This window comes from Mauremys mutica, chromosome 8 (genome assembly GCF_020497125.1).
Source record: "Mauremys mutica isolate MM-2020 ecotype Southern chromosome 8, ASM2049712v1, whole genome shotgun sequence".
Taxonomy (NCBI): domain Eukaryota; kingdom Metazoa; phylum Chordata; order Testudines; family Geoemydidae; genus Mauremys; species Mauremys mutica.
The window spans coordinates 56,236,270-56,260,656 of NC_059079.1; the positions used below are offsets into that span (position 1 = coordinate 56,236,270).

A 24,387-nucleotide genomic window follows, 5' to 3' on the forward strand; every position below is an offset into this window, starting at 1 on the left:
CCAGCCACAGCAGCAGCAGGGAGTGTAGCATCTCCACCCCCAGTGCACGTCCAGACCGTCCTTCCCAGCATGTTTGACGCGGGAGTGGGGATCATGCAGAGCTGGTTCTGTGCCTGCTGGGACAGCTCCTGGGTGATGTACACCTGCGTCCTTCTGGTCCTGGACATCTGGGTGGCCATGGTGACTCAGCACAGCTTCTCCTGGAGAAGCAGGATGGTAGGATGACCCTCCCCAACCCCCCCCAACCCCAAGCCATCCTGCGCTTTCAGCAGAGCTTGCCTGGACACAGCCCCATGGAAGGGAGGGCCCGAGGCCCCCTGTTCTGACCAGGCCCTGTTGGGCTGACGGGGCACATCCACAGAGAGAGACAGGGCCACAGACAGAGCTCGTGGCTCCATTCATTGGTTGTTCCTTACTGCTCCGACCACCGGCTAGTGCTCGAAATGCCAGGGGTCTCCCTCGTGGTCCCAGGGTTCCTGGCATCCCTGGCACTAAGCCAGCTCTGGCCAGTTATTTCCCTACACTGGGGGAAGCTGAACAAACCCTCCCAGCTCCCACCCAAAGCCATAAGCTTTCCGGGTCCCTGGCCTCCCAGCCGGCCAGGGAGAGGGCAGGCAAGAGGTGGGGGGAGAAAGGGGGAATCTAGGACAGATCTTTGGGTTTGGTCAGTTGGGGATCCTGCCCAGGGCCGGCTCTAACATTTCTGCCGCCCCAAGCAAAAAAAAAGAGCGCCGCCTGACCCATCCCCGAGCGTTGCATCGCACTGCCCAAGTCCCCGCCCCCCCGAGCGTTGTGTCGCACCGCCCAGGTCCCCACCCCCCGAGCGTTGCGTCACGCCGCCCAAGTCCCCGCCCCCCCGAGCATCACAATGCCCAACTCCCCGCCCCCCCGAGCATTGAGTCGCACCGCCCAAGTCCCCGCCCCCCCGAGCGTTGTGTCGCACCACCCAAGTCCCCGCCCCCCCGAGCACCGCGTCGAACTGCCCAAGTCCCCGCCCCCCTGAGCACCGCGTCGAACCGCCCAAGTCCCCGCCCCCCAGCACCCCGTCGCGCCGCCCAAGTCTCCGCCCCCCCAGCGTTGCATCGCACCGCCCAAGTCCCTGCCCCCCCAGCGTCGCCCAAGTCCCCGCCCCCCCCCCAGCGCCGCCTGGCCAAACCAAAACCAACAAAACCAAACCTGATCGCCGCCCCCTCACAAGGTGCCGCCCCAAGCACGTGCTTGGTAGGCTGGTGCCTGGAGCCGGCCCTGCTCAAAACCCAATGGTATTGAGCCAAAGGTGTGGCATAGCAAATGATTGTAAATGGACACTTTGTTGTTATTGCTAATGGTAATTTTTGTATCTAATGTGCTGCTATTACCAAGAACTGTAAAAATGAACAATGTGCCTAATCTTTTGGCAAGAGATTATAAAAGGCTGATGCCTCAACTCCATCTAAACATAGCACTGATGACCGATCCCTGCTGTGGATGTACTCCAGAGACTTGATTTGAACCTCCAGTTCCGCCAGTTCAGCCAGCCCCAGAGAGAGACTGCCATATTGGAAGGGCGCTGAAGATCTCTTCCCCGAGGGCTGATGTTCGCAGGCCTGCTTTGGCTACCTGCAGCAAGCAGATAACTGCCAGGAGAAGGATCCCAGCCTATTCAAAGAACAGAATGCTTGCTGCTTGGTCAGCTCAGGAGGGTGTGAGGACATAAATGCCAAATAAGCAGCGCATGCTTTCAATGCATAGGATTAGTGGCCCGTGTACCTTTCAGTACTGAAGAAATCTGTATGTTAGATACTGTTATTTTTCTTTGACTGGTATGTGCTGTATTGCTGTAATGATAAGAGCATGTTTCGATTTATGAGGCGTCTTAGTTAACCCACAGATTGTCGTCTTATCAACAGAAGGATTTTTTTTTGTTTAGTCTGAGCAGCTTTACTACACTGTGGTGTCTTTCCTCCACATCGGAGCAACTCAGGCTACTGGCATCCCCAACTGTCCCAATTTGCATATTTGTGATGGTCTCCACAGGTGGGAGTTCCGCTGTCAGAACAGACTGAACCTGCTCGCTGTCCCTGCAATACAATGGAATTATTACGGGTACGGGTGTAATCAAAGTTTGGTGGGTTACACTCAGGCCAGGCCCTTGTCTCCGGCTCTTTAACGGAGCCCTGACTCTGCTCTCCCAGGAGCCCCTCTCTGCCTGAACACAGGTTGCTCTTACAGGCCCAGCTCACTAGGTGACATCTACCCTGTCTTTCCATCCAGACTCCATGGAAGACTGGAGAACTGAGCAGGATTATGACATCACAGGTATCAAGGAGGCTGAACAGCTGTAACATAAGAATGGCCACACTGGGTCAGACCAAAGGTCCATCTAGCCCAGTATCCGGTCTTCCGACAGTGGCCAATGCCAGGTGTTTCAGAGGGAATGACCAGAACAGGGAATCATCAAGTGATCCATCCCCTGTCATCCATTTCCAATTTCTGGTAAACAGAACCTAGAGACCCTCAGAACATGGTGGGGCATCCCTGCCCATCTTGGCTAATAGCCATTGATGGACCTATCTTTCATGAAATTATCTAGTTCCTTTTTGAATCCTCTTATAATCTTGGCCTTCCCAACATTCTTTGGCAAGGAGTTGACTGTGCATTGTGTAAAGAAATACTTCCTTTTGTTTCTTTTCGACCTGCTGCCTATTCATTTCATGTGGTGACCCCTAGTTCTTCTGTTCTGAGAAGGAGTAAATAACACTTCCTTATTTACTTTTTCCACACAAATCATGATTTTGTAGACCTCTATCATATCCCCGTAGTTGTCTTTTCTAAGATGAAAAGTCCCAGTCTTATTAATCTCTCCTCCTATGCAAGCTGTTCCACACCCCTAATCATTTTTGTTGCCCTTTTCTGAACCTTTTCCAATTCCAAGTATCTTTTTTGAGATGGGGAGATCACATCTGCATGCAGTATTCCTACGCTTTGTTTCCTATGGTTCTGCCAGTTACTGATCCATGAGAGGACCCTTCCTCTTATCTCATGACAGCTTACTTTGCTTAAGAGCCTTTGCTGAGGGACCTTGTCAAAGGCTTTCTGAAAATCCCAGTATGTCAGTGCACTGCAAGGCCTTCAATGGCTTTTAAACTTTCCCATGGGGACATCGGAGACATGGTCCAGTTAACTTGTGTTCAGGCCTAACAAGAACTCAGATGCAACCTGCTGTGAGAAACTCATTTTAACAAGGATGCCCCTGTACCAGCACAGACCACAGGTCAAAATGTGTAACTTCAATAACAATGGTATTGGAAGAGCCCAAAATAACCGTTACAGGAATGTATTGACTATGACCCCTTACTTCAAATGCACTGTGGCCTAGTGGATAGAGAACTAGCTGGAACTCAGGAGACTTACGTGCTAGTCCTGTCTCTGCTATTGTCTTCCTGGGTGACCTTAGGCAAGTCACTGCTCTTCTCTGTGCCTCAATTTCCCATCTCGAAAAGGGGGCTAATGCTACAGACCTCCTTTGTAACGTGCTTTGAGATCTACTGATTGAACATGTTAGATAAGAGGTAGGGCTCTTTATTATCTTATGATATAGGGTGCTTTTCTTAAAGCACCCACTGCTGGAGTCAAGTGATTTATCTGAGAATCTCTGCTCTTTATTTTATTTTATTTTATTTGTTAGCCAATTTTAAGCCCTCGTGGTTGCAAAGAGAAGCTGGAGAACATGAATTGAGTGCACCCTAACGGCTCAGATACCAGAAGGCAAATGAAGAGGTCCCCAGATGAATGTTTTTTGAAGATCTCATTATTTTGAAGCCAATCTCATGATTTTTGTGGGGCCCAGCTCATGGTGTTGGAATGCTTGGGCTGGCCATACCATGAACGTTTTTCTGCACTGGTAGCACTAGAGATTCACTTCAGGGCTGCTTCTCACTTCAGGCTAGGAGCTTCTGCCTCAGTCACAAGGTTTTTAGGAGTTCCCACAAGTAGGGAAAAAATGTCCCTTGCCTAAGGGCTTGAGAGTCATAGAGCTCGGAAAAGACCCAGGGTTTTCCTGGGAAACCTGATGCCCTCTCTTCTGCCTTATTCTGAGCTCAGCCCACTTGGGCGGTTGCCCCATCCCATCTCCTGATCTAAGTACAGCATTGACACCTCACAGACTAGAGGGAGATTGCAGGAGGGCAGCCCCATTGTGACCTAGAGATGACATCAGTGCCTGCCTGATGCCAGAGCAGCAACCTGCCCTCAGGTGTAGCCTGGGTACTTGTTGCTGCTTTGAGAGTGTCTGTGTTGAGAGTGTCTTAGTGCCTGAGCCCGGGTAATGAGTTCACTCCTCCTCTGTCTGCTCTTTGCTGTCTTTTATGCTGTGATCAGGCTCGCCAGATCTGAGGTAAGTGAGGGTACGTCTACACTATGGGACTATTCCGAATTTGCATAAACCGGTTTTGTAAAACAGATTGTATAAAATCGAGTGCGCGCGGCCACACTAAACACATTAAATCGGTGGTGTGCGTCCACGGTCCGAGGCTAGCGTCGATTTCTGGAGCATTGCACTGTGGGTAGCTATTCCGTAGCTATCCCATAGTTCCCGCAGCCTCCCCCGCCCCTTGGAATTTCCGGGTTGAGATCCCAGTGCCTGATGGGGCAAAAATCATTGTCGCGGGTGGTTCTGGGTAAATGTCGTCAGTCACTCCTTCCTCTGGGAAAGCAACGGCAGACAAGCATTTCGCGGCTTTTTTCCCTGGATTGCCCTGGCAGATGCCATAGCATGGCAATCATGGAGCCTGTTTTGCCTTTTGTCACTGTCACCGTATGTGTACTAGATGCCGCTGACAGAGGCGATTCAGCAGCGCTACACAGCAGCATGCTTTTGCCTTTGCATGACAGCAGAGATAGTTATCAGCCATACTGTACCATCTACCAATCCATAAATTGTTAAAAAGATGAGCATGGTTACCAGTCGTTTTGCACCATTTGCTGCTGTCATAAGTGCCCCTGGCTGCTCTTAGCCAGGGGCGCAAAAGCCAAAATTGGGAATGACTCCCAGAGTCAATCCCTCCTTTTTGGTATCTAAAAATAGTATCAGTCCTGTCTAGAATTTGGACAAGTGTATTAGAGAACCATTATATTATAGAACCAGAGAGCACAGCTGCTCTGTGTCAGATCCAGCAGAAATAATGAGCTGTATGCTATTCACAGGGGGTGCTCCTGCAACAACCCCACCTGTTGATTCCATTCTTCCCCCAGCCTTCCTGGGCTACCGTAGCATTGTCCCCCCACTTGTGTGATGAAGTAATAAAGAATGCAGGAAGAAGACACAGTGACTTGTTAGTGAGAAATGAGTGAAAGGCAGCCTCCAGCTGCTATGAGAGTCCAGACAGGACAGTAAGGAGTGTGGAGGAGAGGAGCCCAGCATCCCTCTGCTAGTCCAGGGGCAATTGAATCTTTTCTTTACACATGAAGGGTGGGGGCTGATGGAGCTCAGCCCCCTGTTGCTATGATGGCAATGGTTATCAGCCATACTGTACCATCTACCAGGAAAAATTAGGACCAGGCGCCCTTCATTGACCTCACTGATGCTAGTATGCATGGTTACCAGTCCTTTTGCACTGCCCCATATGCCAATAGGCTGATGATGACGATGGGTATCAGTCTTATTGTACCATCAGCCACCCATAGCGGGGTGGGGGAGCAAGGATATTGGTGTTGAGTGCTGCAGCATCGTGTCTATCTGCAGCATTCAGTAAAGATAGGGTGACATGTAAAAGAGTCAAGAGAGGATTGTTTTCCCTTTCACTTCTGGGGGTGGGGGGGTGCGTAAATTGCCGAGCTATGCCCTGACCCACCGCTGACACTGTGTTTGACCCTAGAAGCATTTGGAGCTCAGCCAAGAATGCAAATACTTTCGGAGACTGCAGGAACTGTGGGATAGCTTGAGTCCTCCAGTCCATGAGCGTCCATTTGATTCTTTGGCTTTCCGTTACGTTTGTCACGCAGCAGTGCGCTGAGTCCCTGCTATGGCGTCTGTCTGGAGATTTTTTTAAAATGATTTTGAATTTCATCTTCTGTAACGGAGTGCTGATAGAACAGATTTGCCTGCCCTTACAGCGATCACATCCGCATGGTCCATGCGGGAGCTCTTTCTTTATTTTGATTTTTAACTGCATTGCCACACGTGCTGATCTGAGCTCCACGCTAGGCAAACAGGAAATATTCAAAAGTTTGTGGGGCTTTTCCTGTCTACCTGGCCACTGCATCCGAGTTCAAACTGCTGTCCAGAGCGGTCAGTGGTGCACTATGGGATACCGCTCGGAGGCCAATACCGTCGATTTGCGGCCACACTAACCCTAATCCGATATGGTAATACCGATATTAGCGCTACTCCTCTCGTTAGGGAGGAGTACAGAAACCGGTTTAAAGAGCCCTTTATACCGATATAAAGGGCCTCTTAGTGTGGACGGGTTTGGTGTTAAATCGGTTTAATGCTCCTAAAACCGGTTTAAACGCGTAGTGTAGACCAGGCTTGAGACTCCTAGAGAGATGGAAAGGCTGGATTGATGCCAGCTGAATGCAGGAACCAAACATAAGTATTTTTCAATCAGCAGGCTCAGATCAAACTGATATGGGAATCAATCAATAAAGAATGAAAGGACGGGAATATATTTAAAGCAGGTTAACAATGTTTTATGGAAAATGGGCCATGTCAAACATAGATGTGACAAACTTAGACTTGTGTAAGGTGTTGTTTTTCATAGATTCCAAGGCAAGATTGGCCCATTGGGATCTTCTAGTCTGACCCTCCTGTCTAACGCAGGCCAAAGAACTTCCACACAATAATGCCTACTGCATACCTTTTATTAAAATGTCCAGTTTTGATTTTAAAAATTGCCAGTGATGGAGAATCAATCCACCATGACCTTGGTCAATTGTTCCAATGGTTAATTCCTCTCACTGTTAAAAATGGACGCCTTCTTTCCAGTCTGAATTTGTCTAGTTTCAACTTCCAGCCATTGGACATGTTAGACCTTTCTCTGCTAGATTGAAGAGCCCATTTCTAATTGTTTCTTCCCCAGGTAGGTATTTATAGACTTTTCCTCAAACCACCCTTAACCTCTTTAAGCGACATTGACTGAGTTCCTAAAGTCTATCACTACAAGGCATGTTTTCTAATCCTTTAATCATTCTTATGGCTCTTCTCTGAACCCTCTGCAATTTAGCAACATCCTTCCTGAATGTTAGACACCAGAACTGGACACAGGATTCCAGCAGTGGTTGCACCAGTGCCAAATACAGAGGTAAAATAACCTCTCTCCTCCAACTTGAGAGTCCCCTGTTTATGCATACAAGTACCGCAGGACATTTGGATTAAAAATCTGCACTATACAATATCAATAGAGCACAGGTTAAAGGGATTGAGAACAGGCTAATGGCTAACTGACAGATCTTAAAAAGTAATTGTCAAAGGGCTCCTCGAATGAGGGTTTTTCTAATGGGGCTTTGCAGGGATCAGTACTAGGTCTGAGGCTATTCAACATTTTTTCAATGACTTGGAAGTAAATACAAAATTGCTGCTGATAAAAATGTACTGATGACACAAAGATTGGCAGAATGGTAAATAATGATGAGGACAGGGCAGGCATACAGAGAGTTCCGGAGAGTTGGTTTGGCAAATGGGGCCCATTCAAACAAAATGCATTTTCACACAGCCCAACACAGAGTTATACATCTGGGAACAAGGAGGGCCTATTCAGATTTGGATTTCATGATCTTTAGTTTTGTATCATCTGCAAATCTGGCCACTTCACTGTTCCCCCCCTTTTCTAGATCATTTATGCATATGTTGAACAACTCTGGTCCCAGTACAGATCCTTGGGGGACCTTGCTATTTATCTCTCTTCATAAACTCACCATTTATTCCTACCTTTGGTTTCCTATCTTTAAACCAGTTACTGGTCCATGTGAAGACCTTCCCTCTTATCCCATGACAACTTACTTTGCTTAAGAACCTTTGATGAGGGAACTTGTTAAAGGCTTTCTGAAAGTTCAGGTACACTATATCCACTGGATCGCCCTTGTCCACATGCTTCTTCACCCCTGTGACATTACGCCCCATATTCTTCATAGAAATATTGTTCTATGAATATGGCATAACTAAGGTATGTTTTATGCAAGATGGGTTATGTGAGATATCATTGGAAAGGTTCTGATTTACTGAATGGGATTATCCTATCTGTATGGATGTATCATTTCTGTATCTGAAATTAGGAATATGGGCTCTGTATCAATTACAAAAGTGCTTGCACCGGGGGAATGCCCCCAAACAGCGGACAATCAGCCTGGATGGACCATTAGGAAGGACAATAGGACTTGGAAGATACTAATCTTCCTCCTTCCTGAGAAGTTTCCTGGGATGCTGCTTTGACACTGCAGCGTCATGTGATCATGTCACCTCATAGAATCATAGAAGGCCAGGGTTGGAAGGGACCTCAGGAGGTATCTAGTCCAACCCCCTGCTCAAAGCAGGACCAATTCCCAACTAAATCATCCCAGCCAGGGCTTTGTCAAGCCTGCCCTTAAAAACCTCTAAGGAAGGAGATTCCACCACCTCCCTAGGTAACCCATTCCAGTGCTTCACCACCCTCCTAGTGAAAAAGTTTTTTCCTAATATCCAACCTAAACCTCCCCCACTGCAACTTGAGACCATTGCTCCTTGTTCTGTCATCTGCCACCACTGAGAACAGTCTAGATCCATCCTCTTTGGAACCCCCTTTCAGGTAGTTGAAAGCGGCTATCAAATCCCACCCCCCCATTCTTCTCTTCTGCGGACTAAACAATCTCAGTTCCCTCAGATGGACATCATTTGGGACTGGTGGTATTTTTCCACTAGGAGGGAGTGAGGGGTCAAACTGGGAGACAAAGGATTCCTGTCATAGCCAAATCCTATTTAAGGCTTGGAAGGGAGTTAATCTAGGCTCTTCTCCACCACCTCCCTGCCCCAAAAGGAAGACTGCTGAAAACACCTGGAGAAATAAAGGAACTAAACTGTGGGGAATGGGGGACAGGGGCTGAGCCCAGGCGAGAAAGATCTAGCCTGTGAAAGGAATACCTGGCTAGTTAAGCTGCAAGCAGTGCGGTTTACCTTCAAGAAACTTTGCAGCTCCCAGGCAAGTGGGCTGAACTCATGCCAAACTGTTGTTGTTGTTTTTTGGTGTAAAAGAGCTGCGTTTAAGGATGATATTGGGGTTATATCAGCACTTGTTTGGGTGTATTTGCATAACCCATTCATGGCTTCACCACTCAGGAGTAGCATGGCCATCCCAAATGCATGCAGATAAAACCCCGATAGCGTGCATTCCCTAAATATGTATCTAGGAAACACTGTTGTCCAGAGGTCGGATTTCTCCCCCAAGGTCTGAATTCCGTGCATGGTATCTGGGGTTAGTTGCATACCCTGCAATCCTAAAACCTGCAGAGTTTTGTCATCTCTGCAGGAGAGAGAACTTTGCAGGCTCTCTCCTTCAATGCTTATAAACTCTGCAGGCTCCGGGTACCAGCAATCCCTGTTTCTCCAACCCCTGGATTATTCCAGTGACCCCTGTTATGGGTTGTGCTGTGTGCCCTACATTGTCTGCATCACAGGAAAGCACAATGCCTACCCATGCGGCCTCATAGTGCAATACTCTTCCACAAAGAAAAACTTCCCCCTGGCCCCACGTGGCAATCACCTCTGGCTCATTGTTCTCTCAGGTTTATTGAGGAGTTCTCTTCTAACCCTGCTGCTTTCTCTGTGTGTGGCAGGCTCTTCGGAGGAAGAGGAGACACAGAAAGAAAAAGCAGAAACCAAAAGGTAAGCAGCCCCTGACCCCACAGCTGCGGTGGCAGACTCAGGCCCCATGCAAAGCAGAGAAATAGGGTCTATTCCCCCACCTGCCTCCCCTCTTCCTGCGAAGGCACAGTCGTGCCCAGAGTCGTGCAGAGGCACTGGCTGGGGCTCTGTTCACAGGCTGCCTCTGAAATCTGGGGCAATAGGCTGCTAGGAAGCAGAGGGTGCCCAAGCAGCTCAATGTCTCCTTTATGTCTCACTTCTGGCAGCTTTTGGGTGCTGTGAGGAAGAGCTGGAGGAGGCTGGTGCATCCCTAGAGACATGGTAAGCAATGCCCCCCTCCATAAATCTGCAGTGGGTCAGTCCTCTCCTTTAGCGTCATGCAATTCATCCCCACCCGAGTAATCCCTCCCCTGCCCCGACCTATGTACCACGCAAGGAACTCTTCTCCTTTAGACTCATGCAATTCATTCCCACCCAGCAGAAGTTGCCATCTCTAATCCACCCCCACGCATCATACCGTGGGTCATTCCCTTCCTCGAGCATCATACAGTTCATTTAACCTGGAGCAGTGGTGGTGGAGGGGTAGATTGTGTTGACTGGACTGGACCATCCTCCCCTCCCAAGAGGGGGAGAAAATGTTTTCTGGGAGCAGCCCCGTGCACCCCGGGGAGGTGAGGTGGACAGATCGGGAGGAAGGCTGGCCTTTCTGGTACAGTGAGTAGGGTGAAAGGAATCCAGCAGCACTTGTGTAACGGCCCCTTCTCCAGTCCCCCAGCAGGGGTTCCTAGCAGGATTTGAACCCTGGACCTTCAGCTCTGCAGCATAAAACACCCCTTAGAGCTGAAGAGGTAGCTGTATTAGTTGGCAGCTATAGTAGGCTGTTATCCTATATGTTGATTAGCTTCTGTGGGCGGGACATGACACACACGCTGCCAGTAGGATACACTCTCACCTCCTCAGCACTAGACAGGGCTCACCTAACAATCCAGCTAACCCCAAACCAGAACATCCAAGGCCTGGGTATTGCAGGGGAGGAGGCTGCCTCAGTGGAGAATGGGACAGGGAGCCTTTCGGTGCCTCCCCTCTGGGTAAAAGAGGGCCTGAGGGCAGGGCCTGCACTCAGCTATCTGCTCTCTCTGTTCCACAGCTGCCCTGTGCACCTGGAGAAGTTCGGCTTGGCTCAGTGCCTCAGGCTGGTTGAGAGGAGGCCACAGTACATGGCCAGACACCTGGATGAAGTTCTGATACCGTAAGGCAACTGACCAGGGGGCACCAGACTGGGGGCTGGGTGGGAGGGGAGAGTGAATGTAGAGAGGAGGGAGCAGGGAAAACCAGACACTCCAGGATCCTAAAATAACAGGGAAAAAGTCACTAAGAGGCTTTAGCTTCCAAGGTGAGATACCAGCGAAAGTGAGGTGAGGGATTATCAGAAATTAAATGCAGAGACTACAAATTGGGGTTGTGAGTAGGATCAAATCCTTCTGTACGGCAATATCTGCCAGCAGGCAACTGTCAAGAACCTGCCCGTGCTGTGTTTGAAAGAAAAAGCAATCAAATGACACCCTGTGAGAGGGTGTCCACCCCACATAGCACTGGAAGGGGCTAAGGTGGCCAGGCAGGCCCATTAACTCCACAGGGTGCACCTGCAGGAAGAGCCGGGGAGCAGGGAATTGATTCCAAGCAGGCTCAGCTGGCAGGAACAGATGGGGCCTATAAAGCCGGGAAGCTGGCAAGAGACAGGGGCTGCGGCTGGGAAGGGGCAGCCCCTCCCTGGGAAGAGGGAGAGTGTTTGGAGCTGGTGCACCCAGAGCAAGGAGGGAAACCAGGAGTAGTAGGAAGCAGTCCAGGCTGGGAGAGGAAAGCCCAGAACTGCTGGGTTGAGGGTCCCTGGCCTGGACCCCAGTGTGAAGTGTGGGCCCAGGTTTCCCTACCAGCCCCCGAGGGCATGGCATGGACCGGCGGGGCAGTGAACAGGAAAACTGTCTGGGTCATTGTGGGAGTGACAGTGACCACATGCGACAATTGGAAGGGGCATTGACACCGAGAGCTAATCCCATCCCCAGAGTAGGCACCAGACAAGCAGTGAGTGGGACACCATGTGATACACCCTAAACACGAGTCATCAGCCAGGACTTTCAGGACCATAGCACAGACCTCCACCACCGGAGAAACTCCATTAACTGGGAGCAATAGTAAGTTGTTAGTCTCTAGGGTATCAGCCATTAGAACAGGACAGTTTTCCAGTGGGTTAGAATGTAAGAACATAAGAACAGCCAGACTGGGTCAGACAAAGGTTCATCTAGCCCAGTATCCTGTCTTCCAAAACTGGCCAATGCCAGTGCAGCAGAGGGAATGGCCAGAACAGGGAATCATCTAATGATCCATCCCCTGTCGCCCATTCCCAGCTTCAGACAAACAGAGACTAGGGACACCATCCCTGCCCACCTTAGCTAATAGCCATTGATGAATTTATCTAATTCCTTTTATAGTTTATAGTCTTGGCCTTCACAACATCCTCTGGCAAGGGTTACACCCACATGCTCACATCTTCCTCCCCCAAACCAATTGTTGTTAGCTAATCTTTCTATTAAAATAGCAGTAGATCCCCGATCATGCTGAAGGCCCCATTGTGCTAGGTGCTGCACATGTGCGTGTGACGAAGAGGTTATCGTTCTAGATAAAATGAGTGCCAGCTCCCCCTCTCAATCCTTCGTTACCCAGCTGATGTCCTTGTGTCAGGGTGTGGTGTGCAATGCATGCCTAGGCACTGCCCCACTGCACTACTGTTGGAAGGCTGTGCCCAAGCCCTGCCTTTGCTCAGGAGAGCCATGTCCCATCTGTCCCTGTCTGCTCTTTCCCACAGGCCGAGTGTGTCGACATCTGCCATGAGCCAGTTCTCCTACTCCTCTAGGGAATCCACCACCTCTGCCCTCTGGAGTCGCAGCTCCTTTTCCCTGAGAGAAGCCGCCATGATTCAGTCAGAGCCCCTCTGCCACACGGGGGAGATCATGCCTGTCGGGGGCTGGGAAGGATCCGCTCATCCCATCCAAGCCCAGCCTCTCACCAGGCCTCCTGCCCACAGCAGACGAGACTGGGGAGAGCAGACCATGGGTCTGGACCAGACGTCAGTCCGTGGCTTAGACTTCAACATCCGCCAGAAGCATCTGCAGAGTCAACTGGGGGCTCCTACCCCATGCACAGAGTCGCTGGCCAAGATGATCCCTAACGTCCCTGCTCTGCGCCCACCGGACAGAGACCCCAGGGTGAAGTTCAACATGAGCAGGGTCCCTTTCCTAAGCTGTGAAGTCCTGGAGGAACTGGACTGTCACGGGCACACAAAGAGACTCCAGCATGAGCAGGGCTTACCCCTCACCTCACAGAAACCCCACACAGCTCTTCTGCCTCCAGCTCCACAAACCCCCATCCCGGGGGAGCCATTGCTGGGTGAGCGGGACACCAAGCAGCAATTGATATTAGACACAGATCGGCCCAAATGTGGATTTCCAGCAAAGGTCCCGGAGCCCCTCAGATCCAACACCAGCCCTCAGCGTGCACAGGCGATCCAGGAGCCATGTGTCTGCCCCTCTGGACCCCTGCCTCAAAAGGCCCACAGGATCCTGGCATCCCCTGATGCCATCCTGGCCAGGCTTGTGCCCACGGTGGTGGTCAAGCTGCAGGATCACATTGCTCAGAAATGCTCAGAGATTCAAATGGACGCGTTCCCAAAGATGGTGAGAGAGTCGCACAGAGATGCTCCCCTCATGAGAGAGACGGCAATAGTAGAGAAGACGCTCACAGCCACACTCCACCTCTATAGGAGCGAGTTGAGAAAGCCCCTTACCAGTGTGAGCGGCACCAAAGAGACTGAAGAGAAGCTGGAGCTGCACATGGAGAGGAAGGCTCTTGTCTGGGGCCAGGGGCACAGGGAGGTGAGGGCAGGGCAGATCATCCCAGGACCCAAAGCCACCAGGTTGCCCCAGAGGCCCCAGGCTCTGAGCAACTAACAAGATCCACCCTTGACTCTCTCATTGCTGGGCAGGCTGCACACGACCTGCAGCTGAAGCACCTGATGGAAATGCTGAGCAGCTCCCGCCCCTTGGCGGGCCAGGTCTCAGTCTGCCAGCAGTGCCGTAAGACATATCCAGGAAAGATGAAGGGTAAGAAAACTCAGGAGGAGACATCTGCTGAGCTGCATGGTCTTCGAGACATCATGGATCCACATGGGCTCGATGGAACTGTGAATTCAAAGCTCTTCAGGGATCAGCTGCCAATTAGAGTCTGCAAGAAGTGCAGTAAGCTTCGACGGAAGAGACCAGCTGGCTCTGCAGGTGCTGACTTGCCCGGAAGATCCCATGGAATTCCACAGCGATGGACTCCAGGAGACTCCTCAGCATCATCCAACCACAAAAAGATGCCAGTGGTGTGGCTCCTTCCAGCAGACAGGAGAAAGACGCAGGATGGAATGGGGAAAACGGCTCCCAGTAAGCAACCAAAATGGTGTCCATTGCTACAAGTACAACAGGGCTTTCGCAAGCTGGGGAGAAAACAACTGGGAGTCCTGACGGTTCTCCCCCAAAGTCACCAAAGGCCTCTAGAGCTAGGACATCATCCCCTTCAAGGAGCAAAGTTCCAATTCTCAAACGGATGTTAATGTGCCTCAAGAAAACCTGCACTAAGCTTCAAAAGAAAGTGAAGTCCCAAATGTCCAAGGACTCTCGTTCAAGAACACCTGATGCTAAATTTACAAAGCCACCCCTTGGGAAGGCAAGGGCCTCCAAGGGTGTCTGGTAGTAGTATAAGGGCCCTACCATCAATAAAACACTAACCCCTCCCCTTGACCCCTCAAAACCCGCTCCTTGACCCCTTAAGCCCCAACCACTTGTCACTGGAAGTCCCACCCATGGCGGACACATGACCGGAAGCAAAGTGTGTCATGTGACCCCTCTAAGAACTCCTCCCACTGCCCTCTACCAATCAAGATGGGTTTCGCCCCCGTAGGCCCGCCCCGAGAGGAGATTTGACCAATCAGGGGGTGTTCCGGGCCGGGGTGACCCGTCCAGAAGTGGTTCGTGTGACCCCTCTAAGAACTCCTCCCACTGCCCTCTACCAATCGCGAGGGGTTTTGGCTGCATAGGACAGCCCTGAGAGCAGGTTTGACCAATTGGGGGTGTTCCAGGGCGGGGTGACCCCCCCAGGAGCGGGTCCTGTGACCCCTCTAAGAACTCCTCCCAGTGCCCTCTGCAATCAGAGTGCAGTACCATCACCCCATAAGTCCCAGCACCGAGGCAGAAGAGGCTCTCTTTTACCCAGAACGCGTGCTTTAGAGATCATGGAGACATGGACTCCTTCACCAGTCCCGTGAGAACGTCAGACTTTGTTTTAGACCCGAGGGCCTTTGGACTTGTGTGGGAAAAGCGCTCCATCAGCGAGAGTTGCGACAAGGGCCCTTTGACTCAGCCGTTGATGGATACGCTGGAACCCGAAACCCAAACCCTCGAGAGGCACCCCAATGAGCGTGACCACCTCTCATTGTCCGCTCCCCTAGAGGAGGAAGGCGAACGCAGCTCGGGGGAGTCACCGGAGGACAAGGTGAATGGAAAAGACATCACTCAGGTAAATGAATGATTAAGAAGTGACGGTTGATGATGGGGTGTAATGGGTTAGGAACCGCAGGGTTGCGTAAATCTAAAAACAAGCAGTGGGGGGCTTACACTGTTTCTTTTCTGAAAATCTCTCAACAGCTCGACGATGCCTTTATCAAAGCCTTTGAGAACCAACCACACAAACACAACTCCAGTTCCTCAGCGGCCACCACCACACCAAGCCCTGAGAAAACTGTGTGTGCGAAAATGCCCATATTCACAAACCCGGAGCACGCGCTCTACGGGTTGTGAATAAAAAAACTAAGGACTGACAAACCATTCTCCCAACACCATAAACTCGTCACAGCTTCCCCATAGTCTAGTGTTTGGGAAAAGTATGATGCTTCATTCAGAAAACTGATGAAGATTTGGGGAAAATATGGCTGCTATATCCTCAGGGGGTCTAAAAGAAAGGAGGGCTGGAAAGACCCTACTTATAAAGCCCAAAATGCCGTTAGCCTTCTTGGCAACAAGGGCACACTGTTGACTCATATCCAGCTTCTCGTCCACTGTAACCCCTAGGTCCTTTTCTGCAGAACTGCTGCCTAGCCACTTGATCCCTAGTCTGTAACAGTGCATGGGATTCTTCCATCCTAAGTGCAGGACTCTGCACTTGTCCTTGTTGAACCTCATCAGGTTTCTTTTGGCCCAGTCCTCTAATTTGTCTAGGTCCCTCTGTGTCCTATCCCTATCCTCCAGTGTATCTACCACTCCTCCCAGTTTACTGTCATCTGCAAACTTGCTAAGGGTGCAGTCCACGCCATCCTCCAGATCATTAATGAAGGTATTGAACAAAACCGGCCCCAGGACCGACCCTTGGGGCACTTCGCTTGAAACCGGCTGCCAACTAGACATGGAGCCATTGATCACTACCCGTTGAGCCCGACGATCTAGCCAGCTTTCTATCCAGCTTATAGTCCATTCATCCAGCTCATACTTCTTTAACTTGCTGGCAAGAATACTGTGGAAGACCGTATCAAAAGCTTTGCTAAAGTCAAGGAAGAACACGTCCACAGCTTTCCCCTCATCCACAGAGCCAGTTATCTCCTCATAGAAGGCAATTAGGTTAGTCAGGCATGACTTGCCCTTGGTGAATCCATGCTGACTGTTCCTGATCACTTTCCTCTCCTCTAAGTGCTTCAGAATTGATTCCTTGAGGACCTGCTCCATGGTTTTTCCAGGGACTGAGGTGAGGCTGACTGGCCTGTAGTTCCCCGGATCCTCCTCCTTCCCTTTTTTAAAGATGGGCACTACAGTAGCCTTTTTCCAGTCATCTGGGACCTCCCCCGATTGCCATGAGTTTTCAAAGAGAATGGCCAATGGCTCTGCAATCACATCCGCCAACTCCTTTAGCACCCTCGGATGCAACGCATCTGTCCCCATGGATTTGTGCTCATCCAGCTTTTCTAAATAGTCCCGAACCACTTCTTTCTCCACAGAGGGCTGGTCACCTTCTCCCCATACTGTGCTGCCCAGTGCAGCAGTCTGGGAGCTGACCTTGTTTGTGAAGACAGAGGCAAAAAAATCATTGAGTACATTAGCTTTTTCCACATCCTCTGTCACTAGGTTGCCTCCCTCATTCAGTAAGGGGCCCACACTTTCCTTGACTTTCTTCTTGTTGCTAACATACCTGAAGAAACCCTTCTTGTTACTTTTAACATCTCTCGCTAGCTGCAACTCCAAGTGTGATTTGGCCTTCCTGATTTCACTCCTGCATGTCTGAGCAATATTTTTATACTCCTCCCTGGCCATTTGTCCAATTTTCCACTTCTTGTAAGCTTCTTTTTTTGCCTTTAAGATCAGCAAGGATTTCACTGTTAAGCCAAGCTGGTCGCCTGCCATATTTACTATTCTTCCTACACATCGGGATGTTTTTTTCCTGCAACCTCAATAAGGATTCTTTAAAATACAGCCAGCTCTCCTGGACTCCTTTCCCCCTCATGTTATTTTCCCAGGGGATCCTGCCCATCAGCTCCCTGAGGGAGTCAAAGTCTGCTTTTCTGAAGTCCAGGGTCTGTATTCTGCCGCTCTCCTTTCTTCCTTGTGTCAGGATCCTGAACTCGACCATCTCATGGTCACTGCCTCTCTGGTTTTACTGCAGTTTCATACCGGAGCTCTGAGCAGTCATACTGCTCTCTGACATACAGTGCAACTCCCCCAACTTTTCTGCCCTGCCTGTCCTTCCTGAACAGTTTATATCCATCCATGACAGTACTCCAGTCATGTGAGTTATCCCACCAAGTCTCTGTTATTCCAATCACATCATAGCTCCTTGACTGTGCCAGGACTTCCAGTTCTCCCTGCTTGTTTCCCATGCTTCTTGCATTTGCATATAGGCACTTAAGATAACTCACTGATTGTCCTGCTTTCTCAGTCTGAGACAGGAGTCTTCTCCTCTTGCACTCTCCTGCTCGGGCTTCCTCCCGGTATCCCATTTCCCCACTTACCTCAGGGCTTTGGTCTCCTTCCCCCGGTGAACCTAGTTGAAAGCCCTCCTCACTAGGGTAGCCATCCTGCTTGCAAGATGCTCTTCTCTCTCTTCGTTAGGTGGAGCCCGTCTCTGCCTAGCACTCCTCCTTCTTGGAACACCATCCCATGGTCGAAGAATCCAAAGCCTTCTCTCCGACACCACCTGCGTAGCCATTCATTGACTTCCACAATTCGACGATCCCTACCCAGGCCTTTTCCCTGTACAGGGAGGATAGACGAGAACACCACTTGCGCCTCAAACTCCTTTATCCTTCTTCCTAGAGCCACGTGGTCTGCAGTGATCCGCTCAAGGTCATTCTTGGCAGTATCATTGGTGTCCAAGTGGAGAAGCAGGAAGGGGTAGCATCTGAGGGCTTGATGAGTCTCGGCAGTCTCTCCGTCACATCGTGAATCCTAGCCCCTGGCAAGCAGCAGACCTCTCGGTTTTCTCGGTCGGGGTGGCAGATAGATGACTCAGTCCTCCTGAGGAGGGAGTCCCCAACCACCACCACCACCCTTCTCCTTCTCTTGGGAGCGGTGGTTGTGGAACCCCCATCCCTAGGACAGTGCATCTCGTGCCTTCCAATTGGTGGAGTCTCCTTCTGCTCCCTTCTCTCAGATGTATCATTGTGACGGTGCTGCCCGTGGGAGCCAGGTGAGGTCACTCAATCAGGGTGAACTGGAAACCAAACCGGGCAGACAAACCCCAAATGCTGGTGGTTATTCCAATACTTAGATTTACCAACCATCACAAAACAGCTTCTGTAGTACCTTACTGGTTACTCAGAAGTCCAAACCACGCAGTTCCCTTAAAGTGCCCAGCCTTAGGCCTCCATCCAGACACACCTGTCAGATATGCTGATGATTCCTGAAAATCTTATCTCATCATATAAAAGAAAAGGTTCTTCCAATCCCAAAGGATCAGCCACACACCCAGGTCCAATTATAACTTAGATCTTACCCAAAATACACGCTACAGCCAATTCTTATTAACTAAGCTAAAATTTATTTAAAAAGAAAAAAGAGAGAGAGTGTTGGTTAAAAGATCAAGATACAGACAGACTTGAATTCAACTCTTGAGGTTCAGATACATAGCAGAGATGAGCTTGTAGTTGCCAAAAGTCCTTTTAGAAATAGTCCATAGGTTATAGTCCAATGTCTGTATTCAGGGTGACTCCAGTCAGTGACTGGGGATCTCAGTCCTTGTGGCTTAAGGTTTCCCCTTCTTGAAACCCAAAGCAGATCTGAGATGAAGCAGGATCGTGTCCCAGGGTTTGTATACATTTCCAGCAGCCTTTCGGCCTGAGAAAACAATAGGCTTACCTCTCCTTCTCCCAAACATCCTGGCAATTAGCACAGGGTAATTTATCCATTAAACAGTTCAGATACAGGTTACCACAACCTTCAAAGAGACACATAGACAATAATACTATTTCACTCAAGTATCTTCCTAAATGTTAATATTCCTTTTTTGATCTTTGAATTCAAACTATAGCAATAGACAAGACTTGTTTGCTTACATCACAAGCCCTGAGCAAACATCTACCCTTTTACCGCTAACAATGCAGACTTGCATTTCAAAGCTCTATTAATTTACATATCTTCCTAACCAGTCCTTAAGGTTCACCCATGGGTCAGGTCAGTCTGTGAGTTGATTAACTCTTTCTGGCCCTGTCACCTTTCAATGAAATATTATACCACACTCATAACGTCACAATCATTTTGTCCACTCTCCACATTAGTCCCTGTGGAAAGAACATGAAAACGGTTGCTCATCTGCATCTCCATTGCTGGTACATGGACGCTCCTCTTTCTTCTTCTGGAGGTCACATGCTGCCAAATTTCTTCGCCGTCCCTCTCTCCCCTCTGCCCAACCTGCTCCGATTCTTCAGGATGTTGTGCCTGTAGAAGCATATCCTGACGTCTGTCCAGGAAATCTTCATTTTCTCTTATGAAACGCAGGGTCGATACTTGTTTCTCCAGACCTCAAACCTTCTCTTCCAATATGGAGACCAGCTTGCACTTTGTACAGACAAAGTCGCTTCTGTCCTGTGGAAGAAAGACAAACATGGCACAACCTGTGCAGGTTACAACACCTGAACGCTCACCTTCCATAATTTCTTCCTTCTAAGAGCTTCCTCAGCTGTTGCAGCAACTCACAGAAGCCCGCAAGATGAAAGCCTCAGTGGGCTCTCCCCAGGCAAACTCCCTCTGTTCGCCGCTCAGCTGCTTCGCTGCTGACTGCCTTTTTATAGCAGTCAGGCCCACTCAAGGCCCACCTGGAACAAAGCCCTCCCAATTCACACCGTTCAAACAAACAATCAAACAATGAAGCACACGGTCCAACTGACAAACTGTCCCCTGCAACAGACACTCAGATACTCACCAACACAGCCCCCCAATGCAGCACTTAGCGGACCTCCTCTCGGACAGATCCCAGGCAAACGCCCTCTGTTAGCCTCTGCTGTTCACCGCTCAGCTGGTTCGCTGCTGACTGCCTTTTTATAGCAGTCGGGCCCACTCAAGTCCCACCTGGAACAAAGCCTCCCAATTCACACTGTTCAAACAAACAATCAAGCACACGGTCCAACTGACAAACCCTAAACGCCAAATGGCTAAACTGTTTTTAAATTCTCTGTGGGGTAAATTTGGCCAAAGAACAAACCTACCCAACAGCTGCATGGTGAGAGACCCTGATGAACGCTTTCAGTACCTGAAAGTGGGTACGAAGTGGGTATTCACCCACGAAAGCTCATGCTCCAATACGTCTGTTAGTCTATCAGGTGCCACAGGACTCTTTGCTGCTTTTACAGATCCAGACTAACACGGCTACCCCTCTGATACTCTTTCAGTACCTGTTTTCCCCCAGTTACGAGGTTTCATCCTGCGAGTTTATCGACGATGAAACCGCGTGTGTGTCTTGGAAGCTCGCAAAAGACCAGTACTCTGTCTCTGGCAATACCAACGTCTTCATAGCCCGTTTCACCACCGCTTATGCCCGCTTAGAACTATACAACCTCCTAAACAGGTTGCAAGAGCGGTGCCTGTACCAAGACACTGACTCATGATATTTGTGAAAAGGGAGGGTGACTGGAATCCCCCTCAGGGGGGTTATTTAGGGGACCTCACAAGCGATTATTTTTATTAAAAAAATAATAATCTGTGTCCTTTTTTCTGAATTGGTCATTTTTATTTTTTAAAAACAAACCCCAAACATCAATTGTCTTTAATCCCCTCACCTGGGGGGCTTTATTGGGTAATAGGGCTATGAAAATCATTGCAAAATACACGTCTGAGCTTGTTGAAGCACGTGTTGAGCAAGGCTAGGTATGCCCAAGGAATATCTCATCGGTAAACGTCTGTTCATAACCTTTTGAAAAGCTCCTTTGGTTTTAAATAATCTCACATGGTCACCTTTTCTAAAAGAGGCAACAACCGGTTTTATTTTAAAACCATCTCTGTAAACCGTTTTCCATACCTTCAGAGAATTTGAAGGGCTAACATCAGCGGTCTGGTACGTAGAGTGCTGTGAAAACTCTGGTTGTAACTCTTTATAAACTCAGGTAACACGTCAATGTAGCAAAAGGTGATATGGGCTGTAAAATATCTCCACATCCTCTACAACCCCTGCTTTGACTTCCTTATTAGTAACAAACTGGTGAACTCCATGCCGCTTTAACAATCTGCTTAAAGGTTTGTTTAAAAATTCTTTCCCCCGATCAGTTTGTAATTTTTGAGGTATGCGACTTTTGCTGAAAATAGCTTTAAAGGCCTTGGATACCTCACCACGCGTCTGGTCTTTTAGGCCTAAGGCCCAGGCAGATTTGGATAGAATGTCTATCACTGTTAAGATGGACTTAAAACCGATGTTGCATTTGGAGAACCGATGCATCTTCACCGACTCTGCCTGCCATTGCGCATCCACATCTGACCCAATGGTCTTGTTTCTTTTAAAACGTATTCGAGCCGGTTTATGTAAAGTGTAAGCGTTTTACGAGGCTTTTTGGCCACTTGAAAAAGAAGGGTCACCCGCCGAAGCTCCCAACTTCCCCGGGGGTGTAATATATTTTCTTTAACAGAGCTGCCGGTGTAGACATGACTGTTACTGGCACCGTCTTTTACTAACACAAATATGAAGGGGGACACATTCATATTGACATATTTAAATACGTTTTATTAATCACCTGGTTTAACATGAACTTTTACAGCCGCCTGCCTGTAAAAACGGACACCACGACCCCTGCCATAAGGGAGTCTGAGCTGGTTCATTCTTCCATTTTGTCCTTTTCCGGATTTTCCTCTTGAGATCTGTGTCTCAGACATGAGCAAAAACAGCTGATGCATGATATATTTACTCCCACGGGGCTACCGATCTGTAAGTTCTCAAAGGCCTCTAGAAAGACATCGAGCTGTTGAGAGATTTTCAGAAAAAGAAACAGTGTAAGCCCCCCACTGCTTGTTTTTAGATTTACGCAACCCCACGGTTCCTAACCCATTACACCCCATCATCAACCATCACTTCTTATTCATTCATTTACCTGAGCGACATCTTTTCCGTTCACCTTGTCCTCCCGTGACTCTCCCGAGCTGCATTCGCCTTCCCCCTCTAGGGGGGCAGACAATGAGAGGTGGTCACACTCATTGGGGTGCTTCACGAAGGTCTGGGTTTCGGGTTCCGGTGTATCCATCAATGGCTGAGTCAAAGGGCTCTCGTCGCAACTCTTGCTGATGTAGCGCTTCCTCCACACAAGTCCAAAGGCCAGGGCCGGCTCTAACATTTCTGCCGCCCCAAGCAAAAAAAAAAGAGCGCCGCCCGACCCCTCCCCAAGCGTTGCATCGCACCGCCCAAGTCCCCGCCCCCCCGAGCGTCGCGTCGCACCGCCCAAGTCCCCGCCACCCCGAGCGTTGCGTCACACCGCCCAAGTCCCCGCCCCCGAGCATCACAACGCCCAACTTCCCGCCCCCCCCGAGCATTGCATCGCACCGCCCAAGTCCCCGCCCCCCTGAGCATTGTGTCGCACCACCCAAGTCCCCGCCCCCCCGAGCTCCGCGTCGAACCGCCCAAGTCCCCGCCCCCCGAGCGCCGCGTCGCACCGCCCAAGTCCCCGCCCCTCCGAGCATTGCGTCGCGCCGCCCAAGTCCCCGCCCCCCCGAGCGCCGCGTCGCACCACCCAAGTCCCCGCTCCCCTAGCATCGCATCGCACCGCCCAAGTCCCCGCCCCCCAGCGTCGCATCGCACCGCCCAAGTCCCCGCCCCCCAGCACCCCGTCGCACCGCCCAAGTCCCCGCCCCCCCAGCGTCGCATCACACCGCCCAAGTTCCTGCCCCCCCAGCGTCGCCCAAGTCCCCGCCCCCCCCCCAGCGCCGCCTGGCCAAACCAAAAACAACAAAAACAAACCCCGATCGCCGCCCCCTCCCAAGGTGCCGCCCCAAGCACGTGCTTGGTAGGCTGGTGCCTGGAGCCGGCCCTGCCAAAGGCCTCGGGGCTAAAACAAAGTCTGACGTTCTCACGGGGGTGGTGAAGGAGTCCATGTCTCCATGATCTCTAGAGCACGCTTTCTGGGTAAAAGAGGGCCTCTTCTGCCCCAGCGCTGGGACTTATGGGGTGATGGTGCTGCACTCTGGCAGAGGGCGCTGGGAGGAATTCTTAGAGGTGTCACACGACCCTCTTCTGGGTGGGTCACCCCAACCCAGAACAGCCCCGATTGGTCAAACTTGCTCTCGGGGTGCTCCTATGTGGCTGAAACCCATTGCGATTGGTAGAGGGCAGTGGGAGGAGTTCTTAGAGAGGTCACACAAACCACTTCCGGACGGGTCACCCCGCCCCAGAACACCCCTGATTGGTCAAATCTCCTCTCAGGGCGGGCCTACAGGGGCAAAGCCCATCCTGATTGGTAGAGGGCAGTGGGAGGAGTTCTTAGAGGGGTCACATGACACACTTTGCTTCCGGTCATGTGTCCGCCTCGACCCCGGAAGTAATATCCCCCATGGGTGGGACTTCCGGTGACAGAAGGTCAGGGCTTAAGGGGTCAAGGGGCAGGGTTTAGGGGCCAAGGGGCAGGGTTAGGGTTTGATTGATGGAAGGGCCCTTATACTCCCTCCGGTTCCCATGCTACTGAATCCCACCCTGCCAGCAGGCCCACTAACAGAAGGGCCCACAAATTCCACCATCTCCCTACCATCCAGCAGGCCTGGTAAGCATGGGCCAAAGTGGCTGAGAACAATGGCGTGTTGTCCTGGGACACAGAGACTGACGTATAAGAGACTCTCCTTGGGGTGTGACGTTTAACCCCGGATTCCAAGATGAAAGCGGGGCCTGGGGCTTGGACGAGACTGATGGTGTGAACAGCTCACTGGATTTGTTACTTGACCTCCTCTGGTTCAGGAATCAATCCTTCCTTGGCAGATGCATGGCCAAAGTCTCTTCCTTACAGATGTTTTGGCTACATGTGTGAATAAAAGCCA

The 24,387-nt window shown here is 50.4% G+C and overlaps 1 protein-coding gene across 1 annotated transcript; it reads left to right on the forward strand.

Moving 5' to 3' along the window:
- The first annotated feature begins 7 nt into the window (after positions 1–7).
- LOC123375739 lies at positions 8–14,297 on the forward strand. The gene is made up of 5 exons (XM_045026964.1): positions 8–216; positions 9,784–9,832; positions 10,078–10,132; positions 10,959–11,060; positions 12,675–14,297. Exons 1-5 carry the CDS (start codon positions 70–72, stop codon positions 13,813–13,815), a joined length of 1,494 nt encoding a protein of 497 aa, XP_044882899.1. The 5' UTR covers positions 8–69; the 3' UTR covers positions 13,816–14,297.
- The last annotated feature ends 10,090 nt before the right edge of the window (positions 14,298–24,387 follow it).

Bases quoted from the DNA above. Each gene is read 5' to 3' on its own strand.
- LOC123375739 (XM_045026964.1), top strand. From the start codon at position 70: ATGTTTGACGCGGGAGTGGGGATCATGCAGAGCTGGTTCTGTGCCTGC. The intron at 217-9,783 runs GTAGGATGACCC...TGTGTGTGGCAG, and splicing joins TCTCCTGGAGAAGCAGGATG to GCTCTTCGGAGGAAGAGGAG. The intron at 11,061-12,674 runs GTAAGGCAACTG...TCTTTCCCACAG, and splicing joins CTGGATGAAGTTCTGATACC to GCCGAGTGTGTCGACATCTG.